Source organism: Centropristis striata, chromosome 4 (assembly GCF_030273125.1).
Source record: "Centropristis striata isolate RG_2023a ecotype Rhode Island chromosome 4, C.striata_1.0, whole genome shotgun sequence".
NCBI lineage: Eukaryota > Metazoa > Chordata > Actinopteri > Perciformes > Serranidae > Centropristis > Centropristis striata.
In genome coordinates, this window is record NC_081520.1 from 19909502 (window position 1) to 19929778 (window position 20277).

At 37.5% G+C, this 20277-nt stretch overlaps 1 protein-coding gene across 1 annotated transcript in view; it reads left to right on the forward strand.

Moving 5' to 3' along the window:
* Positions 1–20277, forward strand: part of kirrel3b (kirre like nephrin family adhesion molecule 3b) — a 339909-nt gene that overhangs the window by 291671 nt on the left and 27961 nt on the right. Inside the window, exons 7-9 of the mRNA XM_059330957.1 lie at positions 5766–5914; positions 7295–7422; positions 8473–8599. Coding sequence (XP_059186940.1) covers positions 5766–5914; positions 7295–7422; positions 8473–8599 — 404 coding nt within the window. The remainder of the gene's footprint in view (positions 1–5765; positions 5915–7294; positions 7423–8472; positions 8600–20277) is intronic.

Consider the following 20277-nt stretch of genomic DNA (forward strand, 5'->3'; position numbering starts at 1 on the left):
GTCTTTACTCGCCCCACAACAACACATCAACAACAACAACCATGTTGGAGCAACACCTCATAATAAACACCATCACCACCTTGTTTCAAGGATCAATGAGACTGGATATATCAGTTAGGAAAGCTGCTCTGTGATTGGTTGGACACACAACCGTTCATAGTTCTGTGATTTCCCTGATGTTCATGAACGCAACATACACTTAGGGACTGAGAAAGCTGTCAGTCATGGTCGTTCCCATGACAACGGGTTGTTTAGAGGTGGGCGGGACCTGGAGATGTCCTTTACAGACATGTTGTGTTCACATTACTGCTTTTGTTTTGACTATTGCTATTGTTGTTTTGATTATTCTCATTGGGTTTGTTTGTTTTTGTTGTTACTCGCACATGTTCGAAATACAAAAGCTAAACTAAACTAAACTAAACCTGCTATGCTAATTTGACTTGCCAGTTGGCGTTATGGTGGCGTGGGGCTTCTTCTAGGGGATTTATTTATTTATTTATTTATTTTTTAATTCATTTATTTATTTATTTATTTATTCATTATTTATTTATTGATTTTTATTATTATTATTATTATTATTATTATTATTATTATTATTATTATCTACAGAAGCCTCAGCTTCATCTTCATCTGGCTGGTTTTGTTGTTTTCTCCGACATCTTCTGCTGAAGCTGCAGTGTCACCTGCAAACACTGAAAAAGTGTCTGCCGTTGTTTTTGTTTCATCTCGTTGTAATCACAAAACGATGTTGTTACGTATGCTCGCGCATCAAGTGGATATATGAAGAAACTAGCAAGTATATAGGGCGTTTACTGGCATATCATGCAGAATAAACCACTGCTGTGTATGCATCTGTGTTTACACACAGAAACAGCCAGTGGAGTGAACAGATTCTCACCTTTTGTCTGAATGAAATCCCTGAACAGGCCCCAGCAGAGTAAAGTGAGTCAGCAGTGAGTCAGCTAGCCGTGGCCCTGTTGCTCCCAGAGGGCTGCAGGTGTTTGTGTTAGCCGAGGCCGGCTATGTTTAGACACCAGTCCTGGACAGGAACCAGCTAACAGCAGAGCTCTGCTCCCTGTGGACCACAGCGTTCTGTCTGCTCCCTCCAACACCGCCAACCGCTACAAACCTGGCAGCGGCAACCTCCGGTCGGGAGGCTGCCGCCGGCTGTCCAAACATCTGTCCTCTCCTGTCCTCTTACTACTCTACAGTAGAGCTGCTGACGTGGAGGTGAAACACATTCACATCCATGTCATCATCATAATTGTCAGCATCACAACCATCATGTCTGACAAAGCATTCTCTCCTAAAAGTCCCTTTGGTAACACTTTACAATAACCATCATTTATAAATGGTAAACAGAGAGTTTATCAATGTTTAATCATCATTAATAAACAGTATATAGCCCATTTAGAATGGTAAATACATAATTTATTGATATTTAATTAACTACATCATTTACAAATGGCAAATAGATGGTATATTAATGTTTAATCATCATTAATAAACAGTATATAGGCCATTTATAATGGTAAATACACAATTTATTAATGTTTTACTAACTGCATCATTTATAAATGGCAAATAGATGGTATACTAATGTAAGTTTAATTTACCATTAAATTAATTAACAATTAAATTAAAACTAATAGTTTATTAATAGTTTTAGTTGCACTCATTATAACATTTTTAACACCATATTAAGTATGTTAATGATTTTGAAATTATTCATTTACCTTCAAGAAATTGGTTGAAAACATTTAACAATTAAATATATATAGCACTTTGTAAATGGTTAATAATTGGTCTATAAACCATCTATAAACACCATTTAGTTGGTTATTGTAAAGTGTTACCATCCGTGTAGTAGCTGTTCTGGAGCTTTTGATCATATCACATGATCTTCATCTGCAGATGGAGATTAAAGATTGAAGAATAAAGATTATTATGGCCCCCATAAATCGTTTCTTCCTACCAACTAATATCTAATAACCAACAGGAGTGTTTACTAGATTAGTGCCCCTACTAGTAGCAGGAGCTCATATCATCACCTTCTTATTTGTAAATGTAATGTTTCAGGCTGTTCTCATTAATGGTTTATATGATTTCCTACATATAGTTATCCATCAAAATCAGTAAGATATCCAGATCATTTCTCTCAATTAACAAATGAATGGAAGTTATGGGATTTGGTGCTGAAATCTGACCGTTTCCAGCATTAAAACAGTGTTGAAAACAGCAGTCGTAATGCAGTTTTAATGTTTAAAACAGTGAGTCAGATGTCAACACATGTCAACAATGTGTTGCAATCATATCTAATAATGAACATCAATTAGGGTAATAATAAGCTGCTGTAATAAGTTGACATATGGGTGTTTTTACGGTGTGTTCAGACCGGACGCGTAGCGAATATTTCGTGCGACAAGATTACATACAAAGTCAATGCAAACACGCGAATAGACGCGAATTTTTGCCGGCGGCGCGAATCGCGGGTTTCGCGCGACGCGAATGTCACGGCGCGAATGAAACAACACGAATTCGCGTGAGTTCAATAAATTCATTTTTGGCGAAATATTCGCGTGACGCTGTGTCGGGACAGCCTATCAGCGTTGAGATTCTGGACGACAGTGACGTCATGCATCCCGGTAACCCGCCTATTCCGGAAAAATGGAGGAGAAACTTATTGTTGCGGTCTGTGGGCTTCCCGAGCTTTTTGACACATCATCACCCTCCTACCGCAACCGGAACCATAAAGATCTTGCCTGGAGGAGGGTGAGTGAGGTCACCGGTCTGCCTGGTAAGTTGTGACAATGTGATTTCAGCTATCTGTTGTAGCTACTTCTCTACAATACATGTAGCGCGGCATTCGCGTCGCGCGAAACCCGCGATTCGCGCCGCCGGCAAAAATTTGCGTGTATTTGCGTGTTTGCATTGACTTTGTATGTAATCTTGTCGCGCGAAATATTCGCTACGCGTCCGGTCTGAACACACCGTTAGGGGGACAGTCTTGTTTTCCTAGTTGTCATAGATATTTCTCTGAGCACTTTTTGCTATTGTTGATATCTCCTGAATAGCCACTAAAGGACCTTTAGGAGAAATTGTTTTATTAGCTGCTGTTTCCAAAAGAAAAGAGTGAACTTTGAAACTTCTTTCTGTTCATCTTCGGCGTTCCGTCATCATCATCATCATCATCATTCTTCTCTCTCTCTCGTCGTCCTCATCATCGTTATCATTGTTGTCATCATCTTAATCATCGTTGTTATTGTCTTCATCATGATGACTGCTGTAATTAATACCATCGTCATCATCTTTATCATCATCGTCATCATGTAAACAGCAGCGGAAACATTCATAATGATTTCCATATTCAGAGACATCAGCAGTCATCATCGTTAACATAACGCTGCTCACATTCTTTTAATCTGTCAATATGGAGAATACACAGGATTCCCTCTGCTAACAGAGAATACTGGGGATATGATAGATAGATAGTGTGTATATACGAGTCTCCCAGTTATATCTATGGAGCATCGTTTATATATATATATATATATATATATATATATATATATATATGTATAACTAATAACTAAACTATGATAACAAAAACTAAACTTATCCCTGTGTCCCTTTAATTACTTTTTTTGTAATTTTGTGTCTTTTTTAAATAATTTTGTGTCGCCTTTAGCAATTTTGTGTGTTTTTTTAGTAATTTTGTGTCTTTTTGTAATAATTCTGTGTCTTTTTTAATAATTTTGTATCTTTTTGGTAATTCTGTGTCTTTTTTAGTAATTTTGTGTCTTTTTTCAGTAATTTTGTGTCTTTTTTAAATAATTTTGTGTCTTTTTTAAATAATTTTGTGTCTCTTTCAGTAATTTTGTGTCTTTTTTAATAATTTGGTGTCTTTTTGTAATTTTGTGTCTTTTTTAAATAATTTTGTGTCTCTTTTAGTAATTTTTTGTCTTTTTTAATAATTTTGTGTCTCTTTTTTGGGGTAATTCTGTGTCTTTTATTGGTAATTCTGTCTCTTTTTTTTTCATGTGTTTTTCATGTGTTTTCTCTCTCGACATCATTGTAAATGAGTTGTTGCCCTCATTGATTCCTCGAGAAAATAAATAAACGAAGAATAAAACACTGTCCAGGCTCGCTATACGAGTATCACCAGCAGTTAGACAGGCCAAAAACACCCGTCTGCCCTATATATATATATATATATATATATATATATATTTGAGACATTTTTGTAAACGCAGGTGTTTCAGAGCTCTGAGCTGCTTCCTCGTCTCACTAGAACAACAACTCTGAGAAGATCTACCGCTGGAAAAGAAAGCTGAAAACAATCCCATGAAGCCCAATTAGAATTCTGCTTCACTTCACTTCCTGATTGAATGAGGTAATCTGTTCTCATTTAAATGATAGCGTTCCAGTGGAGCACGGGGCCAGCTTAGTCATGGAAAACAAATGAGCTCCCCATCCCGTCAACACTGCTCACAGCTCTGGAGGAATATAAAACGCAGACAGACAGACATTGTTTTCATTCGCCACATCAGCATGCAGCCACGTCTCCGTGGTGGAGAACGGTGGCTGATGCATCCAACGTCACACAGCAGAATATTAACAGTAGAAGTTGAATCGTTTTACGGTTAAAAGTAGACTTAGCAGCGTGAAAACATGCTCTATACGTCAGGTGTGGGATGTAACAGTTGAGTTGTTTAAATCATGGGTCTCAAACTGGCGGCCCGCAGGCCCATTGTGGCCCTCGTGACGATATTTTGTGGCCCCCACCTTGATATGAAAGTTTAATGTGAGTTTTATACGAATGGCACTTTACCGTGTTGTGTGTGGAAGGTCCTTTTAGTTACTTTTTTGGTCATTTTGTGTCTTGTTTTGGTCATTTTGTGTCTTTTTACGTAATTTTGTGTCTTTTTTGGTCAGTTTTATATGAATGGCACTTTACCATGTTGTGTGTGGAAGGTCCCTTTAATTACCTTTTTTTTGGTAATTTTGTGTCTTTTTTTAGTCATTTTGTGTCTTTTTAAAATAATTTTGTGTCTCTTGTAGTAATTTTGTGTCTCTTTTTTAATAATTTTGTGTCTTTTTAAAATAATTTTGTGTCTTTTTTTAATAATTTTGTGTCTTTTTTAATAATTTTGTGTCTTTTTTAATAATTTTGTATCTTTTTAAAATAATTTTGTCTCTTTTTTAAATCATTTTGTGTCTTTTTTTTGTCATTTTGTGTCTTTTTTGGGGTAATTTTGTGTCTTTTTCAAAAGAATCATCTACATTTCCCAAAGAGACATCAACGGATGCTCTCGCTTCTCTTTTATAAACGGGTCTTGTCTGTCTGTTTAGCACGACGAGCGGGACGCCGCTACCCGTGACATCATAAAAGTCTCACCTCGCCACGTAGAAACTGTCTGTTTCCCCGTCACAGCAGCCATCAATCACACACACAAACAGATGTTCTTCACTTTATGAACATCAGCTGTTGTGTGGTACAGTACGTGTTGGTAGGTGAGGCTGCTCCCGTTTGTCATCCTGTGATTTGTTTTTCTTCGCTCCTCTCTGCTGCCGTAATGAGGAGCGTGCTGTCTGCTCCCAGTCACCAGGAGCTCGTCACAGCATGGAGGGCTGCCACAGGAACCTGCTGAAGCCAGCAGTGGAGAAGCTTCCTCCAGAATGATGATTTATTCACACAGAAGCATGCTATTGACACCAGGGGAGTGAGAACCTGTCTTAACGTCTCTCCTCTCTCTGATCCTCAGGTGGGCCAAAGGAGGAAGCATCATCAAGGAGGTTTCTGGAGACACGTATGAGGTCATCGTGGACCATTCCTTCTTCACCGAACCTGTTTCCTGTGAGGTCACCAACCCGCTGGGCAGCACCAACATCAGCCGCAACGTCGACGTCTACTGTGAGCAGCTAACCAAACTATCCTGCACTGATAAAAAGTTCAACCTGGTCTCACAGGAATCCGTGAAATAGCCACGGATTCGCTTAACTCATAATCCGTGGAATAGCCACGGAATCACTCAAATTTCTGTGAAACTGACACGGATTTCGCTACAATTCAAGTTAATGACAGTCATATCCCGTGGCTATTCCAACATACAAAGTGATTATGAACATTCACTGAGTGAATATTTAGAAAATAAAAATATATTTCTCGCTAGAAATGTGATCAAAATCCATTTTTATGCAGAAACTAAGTCAAAATATTGATTTTTTTCACTAAAAATGAGAGAACTGTCCGCCATGTTTTTTGTTCTGACCGCTGGGACCTTTAAAGTCACGTGACTTGGAACAAACCAATAGGAACAAATATCCATGGAATAGCCACGGGATATGACTGTCATTTACTTGCATTGTAGCGAAAGTGATTCCGTGGCTATTTCACGGATTCCTGTGAGACCAGTTTCGAAAAGTTACAAAGAAACCAGATAAAACAGTAAATCTGAGGGAAATGATCTTGCTGCATGGACAGATAATTTACCTTGACAAGATTTCTTAAATTAAGATTATTAAATCTAGAAATAAGCATGTTGAACACTTAAAATAAGAAATTAACTATTTGTTTCCTACTGAGATGAAAAAAACTTTAGATTTAGAAGTGTTAGATAAGTTATCTTTTCCATCCAAGGTAAAAAACAACCTCGACCAAGTGTAACATGATTTAACTGAAGTTTTTGCAGATATTTTATTGAATTCTGCAGTGTGCATTCAGCATTTTTAATGCAATATTTTGTGTTTAATGTTTTTTGTGTGATTTTTGTGTTCATCATGTGTTTTTTGTAATTTTTTGTGTTTTTGTGTTTTTTTTTTTATTTTTCGTGTTTTTATATTTTTTCGTGTTTTTATATTTTTTCATGAAAGTTTTTTTTGGTCATTTTTTTGTGTGTTTTATAGTTTTTTTTGTGTGTGGTTTATGTTTTTTTTGTGTGTTCGAAATGTTGATCCAGTTAATAATAATTATGTGAGGCTGCCAGCAGTGATGAACTGGCCCGAGCAGAGTGACCTGATGTTTCTTACCAAGATAAAAAAAACTTTAGATTTAGAAGTGTTAGATCATTTATCTTGTTTTAAGAGCTAATTTCTTATTCTAAGTGTTCAACATGCTTATTTCTAGATTTAATAATCTTACTTTAATAAATCTTGTCAAGGTAAATTATCTGTCCATGCAGCAAGATCATTTCCCTCAGATTTACTGTTTTATCTGGTTTTTAGACACCTTTTTAACAGTCCAGACTACCATTCAGGTTTGGCTCCATGGTTAATAATGTGTTTTTTTCACCAGTTGGTCCCCGTATGGCTGCGGAGCCTCAGTCCCTGCAGGTGGACCTCGGATCAGACGCTGTCTTCAACTGTGCGTGGACAGGAAACCCGTCTCTGACCATCGTGTGGATGAAGAGAGGATCTGGAGTGGTCAGTTCATTCATTCTCTCTGCAAGAGTGGTTTTTATTCAAACACATAATGTGGCCTGAATAGATTCTAAGCTTTTGTTTTAAGGCTTTCTATGATTCCAGCACCTCGGGAGTGTTAATTCAACTCACAGAGTGTTAAATTTAACACTTTTACTGAGTTTATATTGTTCTCAGGGATACTGAGTTAAAATTACACTTTGAAAAGTGTTAATATTTTAACTCTTTAATAGTGTTAAATAATTGACACCCTTGGTGTTGTTTTATGACACCACAAAAGTGCACTTTTAACTCCAAATTGTGTTATTCCTTTTCACTTTGCACTTTGAGTGTTCATTTTTAACATAAATCGTGTTATTTTATGACACATTAAAGTGTATTTTTAACCTTAAAATCATGTTATTTCCTTTCACTAATGTGATAATTAACATTCATTGTTTTGTTTTACGATACATTAAAAGTGTATTCTGTCTTTAGCCGAACGTAAAGTCACAAAATCTGAAAATCAACTCCAACTGAATCAAATCAAATCAAATCAAACTTTATTTATAAAGCGCTTTTCATGCATATAAATGCAACACAAAGTGCTTTACAAAAAATAAGAATAAAAACAGACAATAAATAAAATAAAAATAAATAAATAAATGAAAACAGACAATAAAAATGACAAAACCCACCCCTCCCTTCCCCACATTAAGTGTTAAAACAACTCCAAAATCATCACCCACCAACTCAAAATCATTAACAGTGAAAAAACAACAGTCCAGATGTTGCAGGCAGCCTCTTGGTGACCTGTTCTCTGTTGATTTGAGCTGCAAATTCAGACTCATTCCACCTTTTCTTTTGTAAACATCAAAGGCCAAAGAGAAACCCCGCCACTGCTCCGAGCTCAGACCCTAAATTGGATTTTAATAATTGAGGCGAGGTGCCCTTTAGGGTATTAAACTGCCTCTCTTTCCTCCCGTAACGCTGCTGCCTTGTTGCTTTCTGAAAAGCGAAGGTGCCTTTGCTGTCTTTGCTGCATTTGATCATCTTTGACTGTTTCTGTCGCAGGTTCTCAGCAACGAGAACCTCCTGACACTGAAGTCGGTGAGGCAGGAGGACGCTGGGAAGTACGTGTGCCGCGCCGTGGTGCCGCGAGTCGGAGCGGGGGAGAAGGAGGTTTCTCTCACCGTCAACGGTAAGCTGTATTATTGATATGTCTTTCAGAGATTCACACCCACAACGCTGTCAAATGCAAACACATAGGAGAGTGAATGGTGAAGGTCCAGGGTCAACGGCAGCAGAAAGAAAGCAATTTGTCACAGGAGTCAGTCTTCTGCTTTCTCTGTGCTTTACAAAAGCTTCAATCTATAAAACTTCCAACACAATATGCAGCTTTATTTCCCAGCTCTGTTTTTTTTTTTAGTATAGTTGTTACTTGGAGACACGAGTTCATTTACCAGGCAGCAGTGGCGGACTGGAAATATAAAAAGGGAACATTCTGCACAACATGGAGCAACAAAACCTGCAGCAAAAATATATGATGCATCATGGATGATGAAATAGTCCTCATCCTTGATTGCATCAAGTTAAAAGGAGATCAAGATCAAAGTGATTAATGATATGATACTGACAGTTGAAACCATCGAACAGAACCATGTAGGGGGCCCGGGGACATGCTCCCTGGGAGAAAATTTGTACATTTTTAAGTAAAATGTTAGCCTGGCTAATGACAGACTATATCACTAATGAGATTAGTCTGGAAACCAGCCATTCATTTCTCCGTAGAGGAGGCGTGGCTTACGATCCTCCAGAGCTGTTTATTGGGCACTAAGAAGGTCTATCATAGCGTCTGTATGTAGCTCTTAGCCAATCGTATCAGTTATACCAGATGACGTATGTAGAGAGACAGAAATTGATGTTTACATAGCCAGACTAGCCCATCTCTACTTTTAGACTAAAATGCTCAATTCTGCATCTGCAACGTTTTTCTGCAGCATGTTCTGACTCTGGCTGCTCACAGTCTACCGGCAGTGTGTGTGTGTGTTGCTTGCTACTTCTCCAGTTCTCTCTTTCTGCCAGATTATTTTTTTTTACTCCTTATTCCCCCTCATGTCATTCAGTCATTTGTATCTTTTTTAAATAATTTTGTGTCTTTTTTAATAATGTTGTGTCTTTTTTGGTCATTTTGTGTCTTTTTTTAAGTCATTTTGATACTGCCTGCGGCCCCCAGGTAATTTGGGTTTGAGACCCCTGATCTAGAGGACACATCATCATAATATATTATATGAAGGAGAACCTTAGAGGACACCCAATCATTTTTTGCACGTGTAAAGAGCAGCAAATAAGACCCTTCCTCTTGTTTTCACCAATGTAGAGGCACTTTAGCACTTTTTTCAACATAAAGCATCACACACACACACACACACACAACACAGGGATGTGGCTCACAGCATGGCCATGCAGATTAATTCTCCTGACAAAGGTATTGTGATCAAACAGAGCAGTTTCATTAACTGTCATCACTCTGAAGCCTTTAAGCAGAAAAAGGCAATAAATATAGACGTTGTTGGTCTTTTCCAGATATGGTCGCACATTCCACAGGTGAAATGTACTTAAATGCTAATTATATTCTGCGTGAGTCACAGAGAAGCTGCCTTTTCCTTTTGCTGAGCGCTGACTGACTAATGAATAGCAGCCTTGGTGGGAGACCTGGCAACGCTCAAACAAATGACTTCATTATCAGCGCTTGATATTCTGGGAGCATGCTTCAGCGTGGAACAGGTTCTTAGTTGTGGGATTTACATGTCTCTTATTTTCTCCCGTGTCCATCTGAATGAAACTCAGCCAAAAACTAAAACAGAAAAAAAACAGAAACAAGAGAGATGGTTTTAACCCTTTGATGCACAACATGGGTCTAAAGTGACCAAACTGAGTTTTAGGCTACGCTTACACGAGGACTGTCTGAACAGAAGACGCAAAAGTGGCGTCGCGTCTTCACTTTTTATTCCTCGTTTAGACGAGTATTTTCGGGAGGAAATCTGCGTGCATACGGTGACGCAAAAGTGTGTGAAAATCGATTATATGCATGCCAGGCGGCATCACTTAAAGCGATAAGAGCATCTTTGGGCATGCAGAAGTTTTCACGCCACACATTTTCATCAGCTACTCCTTCCACAAAGTTATCCACCATCCACTAGATCTCCCAGGTCTCGTTCACAGCGGTGGAAAGACTCCTGTAAGTTTATTAGAGCTGCCAGAGCAGCTTGAAGGTCCGACGCATGGAAATAATCCCACGTTTGTTTATTTTCCTGTACTGGAGCATGTATGTGACGTAAACACATACGTGACGTGAGCAGATCTGAGCAGAGTTTTGCGTCTTGGCAGTGTAGACGGACACGCTACGGCGGAGCGTATTCAACTTTTCCACTTTGGAAGGTGGTTTCCGATTTTTTCGTTTTTAAGCCCCAAAAACGCCGTCACCGTCTAAACGAAAGGCACTTCCGATAAAATATTTTGTCGTTTTTACCCGCAAACGTCCTCGTGTAAACGGGGCCTTAATGTTCTTTATCTTTGCATTAAATTAATTTCATCATTCAGTATTACAGGTTTTCCTCAAATAACTTGTTTTTGATCATCATACGTCCTAATTTCTTGTTTTCATTTCTTACTTTTTGAATAAAAACCCTTTTTTTTATCACTACTCTTCTAATGCACAAGGTGATTTTTTTTTTTGGGGCATTTTGTAGCTTTATCGATAGGAGAGATATTGAGAGTGAAAGGGGGAGACAGAGGGGAAGACATGCGGGAAAGGGCTCCGAGCCGGATTCGAACACGGGCCGCCCGCTTACGAGGACTGGGCCTCTGTGGTATGCGCTCTACCAGGTGTGCCACCGGGAATGCGAAGGTGTTTATATGTTGTCACCAATTTAAAACCTGACAAAGAAGACACAAATATGAACTATCCTATTTTGTTAAATTGGTGTTTTTTATAATGGAAGTTATTATTTGGTGGCTCTAATAAGTCTCAAATGTTAAAATATGTGATTTTTTAAATGTAATCTGGTGGTTCTAACAACTCTTTTAACCCTCTGAAGTCGCCAAAAGCTCCAAATCATGACTTCTTCATCACATCCAGACTAGAAAACAAAGCAGCGTGATTCTTTATTGAGCATGATAGTGTTTTTAAAGGAAAAAAAAGATTCAAAATCACATTTTATGTTGGACTCAAGGACAAAAAAAAGACACAAAATGACTAAAAAAAGACACAAAATGACAAAAAAAAACCACAAAATAACTAAAATAGACACAACAACAGGCACAAAATAACTAAAAAAGACACAACAACAGACACAAAATGACCAAAAAAGACTATATTATATAATGTATTCAATGTAAGTTCTCTCTAATAAGTCTCAGATGTTAAAATATGTGATTTTTTCAATGTAATCTGGTGGTTCTAACAACTCTTTTAAAGTTAAACCTTCAAAATAAGACAAACATAGTTACACATATACTCACATTGTTAATTTAGTGCATGGATGGGCAACAGGAGGCCCGGGGGCCACATACGGCCCTCACCCTCACTTGAAGTGGCCCTCAGTACAACTACATGCATTTGAGCATGAAATCTTAAAAGTGCAGTGTAAAAATGCACAAAATTACTTCTTGTAATTAATGTTGGTCTGCTGTTCTCGCACTGAAAAAAAAGAAATCACAGTAAGTGGTTATTTTTTATTTGCTTCAAACCTTTTGTATTCCTATTTATACTGTTATACATGCATTTGAGCATGAAATATATTAAGTTACTGCACTGTAAACATATTTAAAATAGCAGTTTCATCATATCTGGTTCAGTGCACGCTCCTATATGTGGCCCTGTGGTAGTGGCCATGAAAAATTGTGCATTTAAGTTGCCCATCCCTGATTTAGTGAATCACTTTTTGTATCACTACGCTTCTAATGCACAAGGTCATTATTGACCCATGTGTGTAAACTTGATGTAATAATACAAAAACTATATTTCTTCATAAAATATGAAAGGAAAAATGGATATAATCTGTTCTAATGATAAAAAAGAAAGATATTCAAACACACAGCAGCATGAAATAACATGTGAAATGAATGCAGGTCATTTTTGACCATGTTGTGCATTAGAAGGTGTTTATACTGTATTTTGGGCATCAAAGGGTTAAGAAGCTGCAGAGATGCTGTTGACTTAATGCTGACAGAGTCTCATTGTTCATTCTGAAAGCTAACAAAAGAGTTTGCCTGTAAGCAACACTGCTGCTGATTTGGGGATGAAGATACATCAAGTATCAAACACTGTTTGTCAAGAAATTCTTTTCAAACCCAGACGTTAGTTTTGCATATCAGAAGGAATGTGGAACCAGAATTCCCTGCAGCACAACATCACAACCATGACTCTCTATGAACTGCATGAGCCTCCTCCTCCTCAGCCAGGAATCCTGCTCAAATCAAGGCAGAAGAGGCGTAAAGGGAGAGAAAAATCATGACTAATTCTATTGTCTCCCGTTGTGTTGATAGCAACCTATACTGGCATCTTCTTCTGCAGATTTAATTTGTAAACAGAATACATAACATCCAATGTACCAGTTTATTTTGATGCATCTCTTATCTGCTCGTGTAACTAAGGAGGCTTTTCAAAAAAGCAACGCCGTGAGAGAAAGAAGACGGATTGTTTTAATAAAGATTATAACACAAAACAACTGGCAGCACGCTGGGAAACATACAACAAAAGCTGAAATGGCATGTTTATTGAGTCTCCCAAGGATTCACTCAAGCAAATTCTCTTCTCTTGGTCTTTTCTTTTTTATTTTATTTGCTTATATCCCCCCCCCTGCCTGAATTGGTGTTTGACATTCAGAAGCTTCCTTCCTTTTTACCCTTTTGAATAATTGAAATTCATCTCTTTTTTCTTGCCAAACCACACGAGGAATCTGGAGTCATTTCTTAGACGCTCCTCGAGGCCAATCACATTGTCAAACTTGTGAAAGTGCAAACAGTGTGGTTGAAATGTTGTTGGGTTTTTTTTTTTGGAGGGGGGGGGGGGTCTCTCCCTCCCGAGGGCCAGTGATCGTCCTGTTTCTCCAGATGAATGTGAGCTTTTCACCTCTCATCAGACTAGAAACTGACACTCAGCAGGACTCCGTTGTTTCTGACGATGAATAACTGACATAAGAGACGAGCTTCAGCTTTTAGGAGGACGACCGTGATTTAAAGAAAACAACTGTTGTTTTTACGGTAAAAAAACGACAGCTAGGGCTTTCCCTGTGGCACACCTGGTACACTGTAAAAAATGTCTGTAGATTTTAGGGTGAAAAACTGCTAAACCATGAGAGTAAAAGACGTAAAATGATAAATGAGTTAATTCAGTTTCAGTAACAATGAAACACTGTAGATCATGGGTCTCAAACTCAAACTACCTGGGGGCTGCTGGAGGCAGTATCAAAATGACCAAAAAAAGACACAAAATGAAAGAAAAACACTAAATTACTTAAAAAATACACAAAATGACCCAAAAAAAGACACAAAATGACCAAAAAAGACACAAAATGAGAGAAAAAAAAACAAAATTACTTAAAGAAGAAACAAAATGACCAAAACAAGACACAAAATTATTTTTAAAAGACAGAAAATGACCAAAAAGACACAAAATTACTTAAAAAAAGCGATAAAAAAACAGCAGCTGTGGTTGCCAGAACTTTGCCGTAATTAATACGGTGCAACTTTTTCTAATATTACAGTAAAAAGATATTAGCACTGTTGATTTCATGTTTAAATTCCATTTTATTCCATATTTTACAACAAAAAAATAAAAAGTTTTTCTGTCAAAAGAAACGCTGTTCTAGTACATTTAACAGTGAGAAAAAGTATTTTTACAAAAGATAAATGCAAAAATTACAGTGATGCTTGTAAATATATTACAATATATTGTTACAAACATGGTGCCGGACTATTTTACAGTGCAGTAATGTATTTTTCCCCCCCCGAAAAACTGTAAAAAATACAGTTTTGGCTGATATATACATTTACAGTGTTTCATTGTTGAAACTGAATTAACTCATTTATCATTTTACATCTTTTACTGTCATGGTTTAGCAGTTTTTCACTGTAAAATCTACAGACAAAGCTTTTTTTTACAGATATCGGCCACGCTGAGCATATCCACGACCACACGGTGCACATTTCAATGTTTCTCTGCTGTTTGTTTTCCCTGCAGTTATCCCCCCGATTCCTTAATGCCATCATTTAAATTACATGTGTTTATAATTTGTCATTCCCTCTGTCTGTCGTCCCACTGTGGCGTTCCACACAGACACCAGGATTCCTGCTTTCCCCGGGGAACAATGTAATTTAATTATAATCAAACAGCTAGCAGGGGAGGCAGTTTGTGTTTAAGTCACTAATGGATACATATTGCTTACTCCACTCAAACATTTTCAGAATGCTAAAGCTCTCTGGGCGTTTTATTCTCCGTCGTCAAGTGGCTGCATGTTTGAAAGAGGAGCGCTGCACGTCCATGCGTGTGATTATTTATATAGAATATATATGCACGGCTTTATTCCTGCACTAGTTGGAGCTGAGAGAAGTTATCTGACATGCATGGAAGGATTTAGCTTGTGTACACTTAAGGACCATATATTCATGCAATGCATAGTAATTAAGATATCCACTAGCCGTCCAGTAACAGTTTGTGTTGGAGGAAGCAGGATATGTATAATGAAACGCATACACTGTAAAAAATGTCTGTAGATTTTAGGGTGAAAAACTGCTAAACCATGACAGTAAAAGACGTAAAATGATAAATGAGTTAATGCAGTTTCAGTAACAATGAAACACTGTAAATGTATAAATCAGCTAAAACAGGATTTTTATTTACAGTATTTTTTTTCTTCAATAAATTACTCCACTGTTAAATACACTGGTACTGTGTCTGGATCAAAAGACACAAAATTAAAAAAAAAAAATGATGTAAAATGAATAAAAAAAGACAAAAAATTACAAAAAAAAAAGGACGTAAAATGAATAAAAAAAGACAAAAATTACCAACAAAAGGATGTAAAATGAATAAAAAAAGACACAAATTTAGTAAGTTTTTTTTTTACATTTAAAAAATGTATACATTACTCCACTGTAAAATACTCTGGCACAGTGTTTGTAGCAAAAATATATTGTAATATATATACAAGCCGTCATTTTTTCTTGTCAATTATATGGCAGAACAGCGTTTCTTTTGATGGAAAACCTTCTATTTATACAGTAAAAAATGGAATAAAATGTCAGTCTTAAACGTGAAATCAACAGTGCTAATATCATTTTACCGTAATATTAGAAAAAGTTGCACCGTATTTTTTACGGTAAAGTTCTGGCAACCACCGCTGCTGGTTTTTACCCTAAAAACAACAGGTTTTTGTTTTTTGTTTTTACAGTTTTTACAGTGTATATTCATGCAACGCATATTAATTAAGATATCCATATCTGTCCAGTAACAGTTTGTGTTGAGGAAGCAGTATATATATAATGAAAGGTACAGTTTGTTGTGCAGCCCGGAGAGAGAGCCCATTAGGGAGGGCCGGAGAATCCCTCAACTTCCCACTGAGCTCCACGTTGTTATAGATCTGCTTTTCTTCTTCCCAGACAGCCTTTATGTGCCTTCTTAATTAGCATCCCAGCCTTCTTTAAACTGCCAATGACACAGTATAAGAAAGAAAGAAAGAAAACTGCAAATTAATGAAGAGGAAAACTGCGTTTAAAATGCAGCACATTTTATCTGACCGGCTAAATTCCAGCGTGCTGCGATATGGTGATGTTTTAGACTCCCTGCAAGACTTTGAACTCACTTTTCTCCCATTTGCATGAACTGTATCTGTCACATGCACTTCCTCTACTCAGCTCACACGCTAATTTTTCACGTGTGAAAAACACCTTTCATATTTCCACCTATTATATTTATAGACAAGGAGTTTTCTAACACGATGCTGCTGCTGAAATTTCGGCTTGTTTTCGCCGGTTTATCAGGTTTTTGGAGTGTAACTTCTCTGAGGAGAGCAGCTCCAAGGTGTCTCTCTGTCTGTCTGTCTGTCTGTCTGTCCTGGAGGAGAAATCCTCCTCAGTTTGTCCACTGGAGCAGAAAGGATATCTGGAAATAAACAGGCAGCACATTAGAGGTCAGATCCCACTGAAAATAATCAATGGGAATCAACCTGGATCAATCCTGATCAAGTAATTAGGAACCCACAACAACACAGATGTTATATCAACACTAAGGGCTAATAAACAAAGATGGAATTTAACTATATATATATATATATATATATATATATATATATATATATATGTATATATTTTGAGCCATTTCTGTGGTAGTTTGTCAGAGATATGAACACAGTTGAGACACTAAATCAAAACTAGCAAACTCACTCTAGAAACTCATTTAAACTAACTGAATTAGAAAAAAAAATTGACAACGAAATTAAAACTAAAAACTATTCTAACCTTGTTGCGGGCGTTACACTTCATGTCTCAAGTCAAATTGAGTCATCAGTCTTCAATTTCCAAGTGTAACCAGTGGAGGCTACTCTGCGTTGTGTGATTTGACGACGCTCAGACCAGATCTCCTTTTGGAGGCGATCTCCGTTTATTCTGACAGATACAGTTAACAAAAAGAAAACTCCAGTCAGTCCTGCCCTCAACTTCAGCTCCTATGCAAATGTACAAAAGTATATTATAGAACATTTAAGCATAACGGTCCATTTAAGATTAACTAACATACACAGGGAAAAATGCAGCTTACCTCTCCCATTAACAGTGACAAAAGGGGAGAGGTCAGCACAACGGCCCAAAACATACAGTAGGACACACAAAAATGACGTGGATTACAGAAGCTTAATGTAAAACATTCCACAAGCAGACTAAGGAGGATAACATGTCAGAGAGGAACTATATATACAGATTCTGGGTAATTATAATACAAGAAATCACAACTAAATATTTACTCTCCTATTTGCAATATTTCTGTACAATTAGCCTTGTTACACAAGTACAAGTTAAATCTCAAGTCACTTTTAGTTGCAAGTCAGCAAACAGTGACTTGAGTCAACTGGAGTCCACACAGCTGATTAACATCACGTCTCCAGTGTTGGATTCTAATATTGTTCCAGATGTTGCAGATCTTTCTCTCATTGTGACCACAAATAGTTTGCAGACAGTGTTTGAAATCTATCTCAGCACCCTTTAAAAGTTTGGCTGCAGCTCTGTTTGTGGCCAGAGGATCAGATGATAAGTGTTTCTGGCCTGTGTCTTTACTGTACTCTACTGTTGTTACTGTAAATGTGTTTCTAGTGTGAAGTGATGACAGGCTGCACATAGACGAGGAGAACCTCCGTCTGCTCCCTGAGGAGGAGACGTTCAGCCTGAACAAGGCAATGTGGTGAGGCTGTCACAGTGTTCGGGGCTGGAACTCTTTTGGTTTTTCTGCTCCAGTTAAACATGCTGACGGCCTCAGCTGACCAATTAGGGATGAAGATGTGTTTTTGTGCATCTTCTCGGCCCGCTGCTGTTAGTGGAGCCAAACAGCAGGAAGATTAGCATAAAATAAGCAGTAATGATGCTCCCCTGGTCCTGCAATCACAGATACAGTATACAGTAGACAGCAATGTAGATAACAAGCCTCTTTATTACAATATACACACTCTCACTGACCACTACAGCGACTGGAGTCTGTAGAATAACTGTTAGACTTCATTGGTGCAATATTCAAGAGGAAATCAAATCATAGAGCCACGTTTTGTGGAATATACATAAAAAAAACCTGATTATTATTTTGTCATTTTGATTTACTGGATCAACATTTTGAACACAAAAAAAAACATAAAACACACACACACAAAAATACAAAAACCACACACACAAAAACACACAAAAACACAAAAAAACACAAAAACCCCACAAAAAATACACAAAAACACACGTAAAAAACAAAAAAAAATACAAAAAACACATAAAAACACAAAAATCACACATTAAACAGAAAAGATTGCATTAAAAATGTTGAATGCACACTGCAAAATTCAATAAAACCTCTGCAAAAACTTCAGTAAAACCATGTTACACTTGGTCGAGTTGGTTTTTACCTTTGCTGAAAAAGAGTTGACGTGTTAAATTGGACGACATGGAAACTTCTGGGAAAGCCAAAACTTTGAAACGCTTGAAACTTAATGCCAGAATTTTTTTTTGGATGATATTCGGCCAAGTAAAACCGGAGATAATGTCAAATATATTTAGTATAAAAATATAGAACTAGAGATTATCCTCGTTTTACCTGTTATATGTTATATTTGCAACATTTAAAATTCTGTGTTTTGAAACATAATTTTCAAGATCAGATTTTATGTTTTCCTTTGTTTCTTTTGGGTTCAACATTTTGATCGAGTAAGTCAAAGTTAAGAATCAATTATCAGGACAGATAGGTGAGGTAACACTGAAAAAACTGATACCAACATGGCATGGTGAAGATTTTTTAACAGATTTTTTAACGGACATAATAGCCGAAGGTTTCCGAGGGTTAAAATCTGTAAAATAAGCTCTGACTCTGGTCCTGACCACTGAGGATTCCTCCCAGAGGAAAATGTTTCCACCAGTGACCACACAAGACATTCTGCTGTGTTCCAGCTGCCCTCTGGCTGTTTGATGCTCCTTTATCACAATAAAACAGAGAAGTCAAAAGAGAGAGGAAATGTCAAGCTTTTGTTCAGAGCGGACGCCTGTTCTGTTCTGTAAGGAAACCATTCTCAACCGTTTTGAGTCTCGACCCCCAATTCAACATGCATGTTGTCCTCGACCCCCCCTCACTGAACACAATCTCTCTCTGAAACAGACAACAACTAAAACATCTCTCTGTCTGTGCATTTATATATCTGTTTTTATATTTTATTGTTCCTTTTAATCTAAGTCCTTTGCTATAAGTGTAAAGGTCCATTCTGACCTCCTGAGTGTGTAACAGTCAGCTTCAAGCCAGAGACTCCTTGGAAAGTAACAACTTGATACTTTGGGATTTGTCAGAAAAGACACAAAATTACCCAAAAAAGAATCAAATTGACCACAAAATGACACAAAATGACAAAAAAATTACTTAAAATTAAAAAAAGGACTCAAATTGACCACAAAATGACCAAACAAGACCAAAAAAGACACAAAATTACCAAAAAAGAAACAAAATGACCAAAAAAAATACACAAAATGACCAAAAAAGAAACAAAATGACCAAAAAAAAATACACAAAATGACCAAAAAAGACACAAAATGACACAAAATGACTAAAAAAAGACACAAAAGGACAAAAAAAAAGACACAAAATGACAAAAAAGACACAAAATGACTAAAAAAAGACACAAAATGACAAAAAAGACACAAAATGACCAAAAAGACTAAAACACTTTAACACAGTGGAGACAGAGCTGACTTCCAAAATGATTTGTTGACCCCCAGAAATCATCTCGGGACCCTACTTGGGGTCGGGACCCCCAGGTTGAGAATAGCTGCTGTAAGGAAATGTTTGCCGACCTTGTGACTCCCTCCTCCTCCATGTTGTTGTGTAATCTGGTTGTAATGTCCACTCCACAGCTAACAGCTAACAGCTAACACCTCCTCAGACGAGTGAGGAGACACATGTTGATCACCTCCCTGCTGCTACATTGATGCTGTGGAGCCTCCCACCTCCTCTACAACACACACACACACACACTGTAACCCAGGCTGAGCCAGAGAGATAAAGCTCTCTAATTATATTCCTCATTTGCAGCTCTGATCCGTAGAATAGATCCTGCAGCAGCCTGACACACGTTCTCCTCTCAT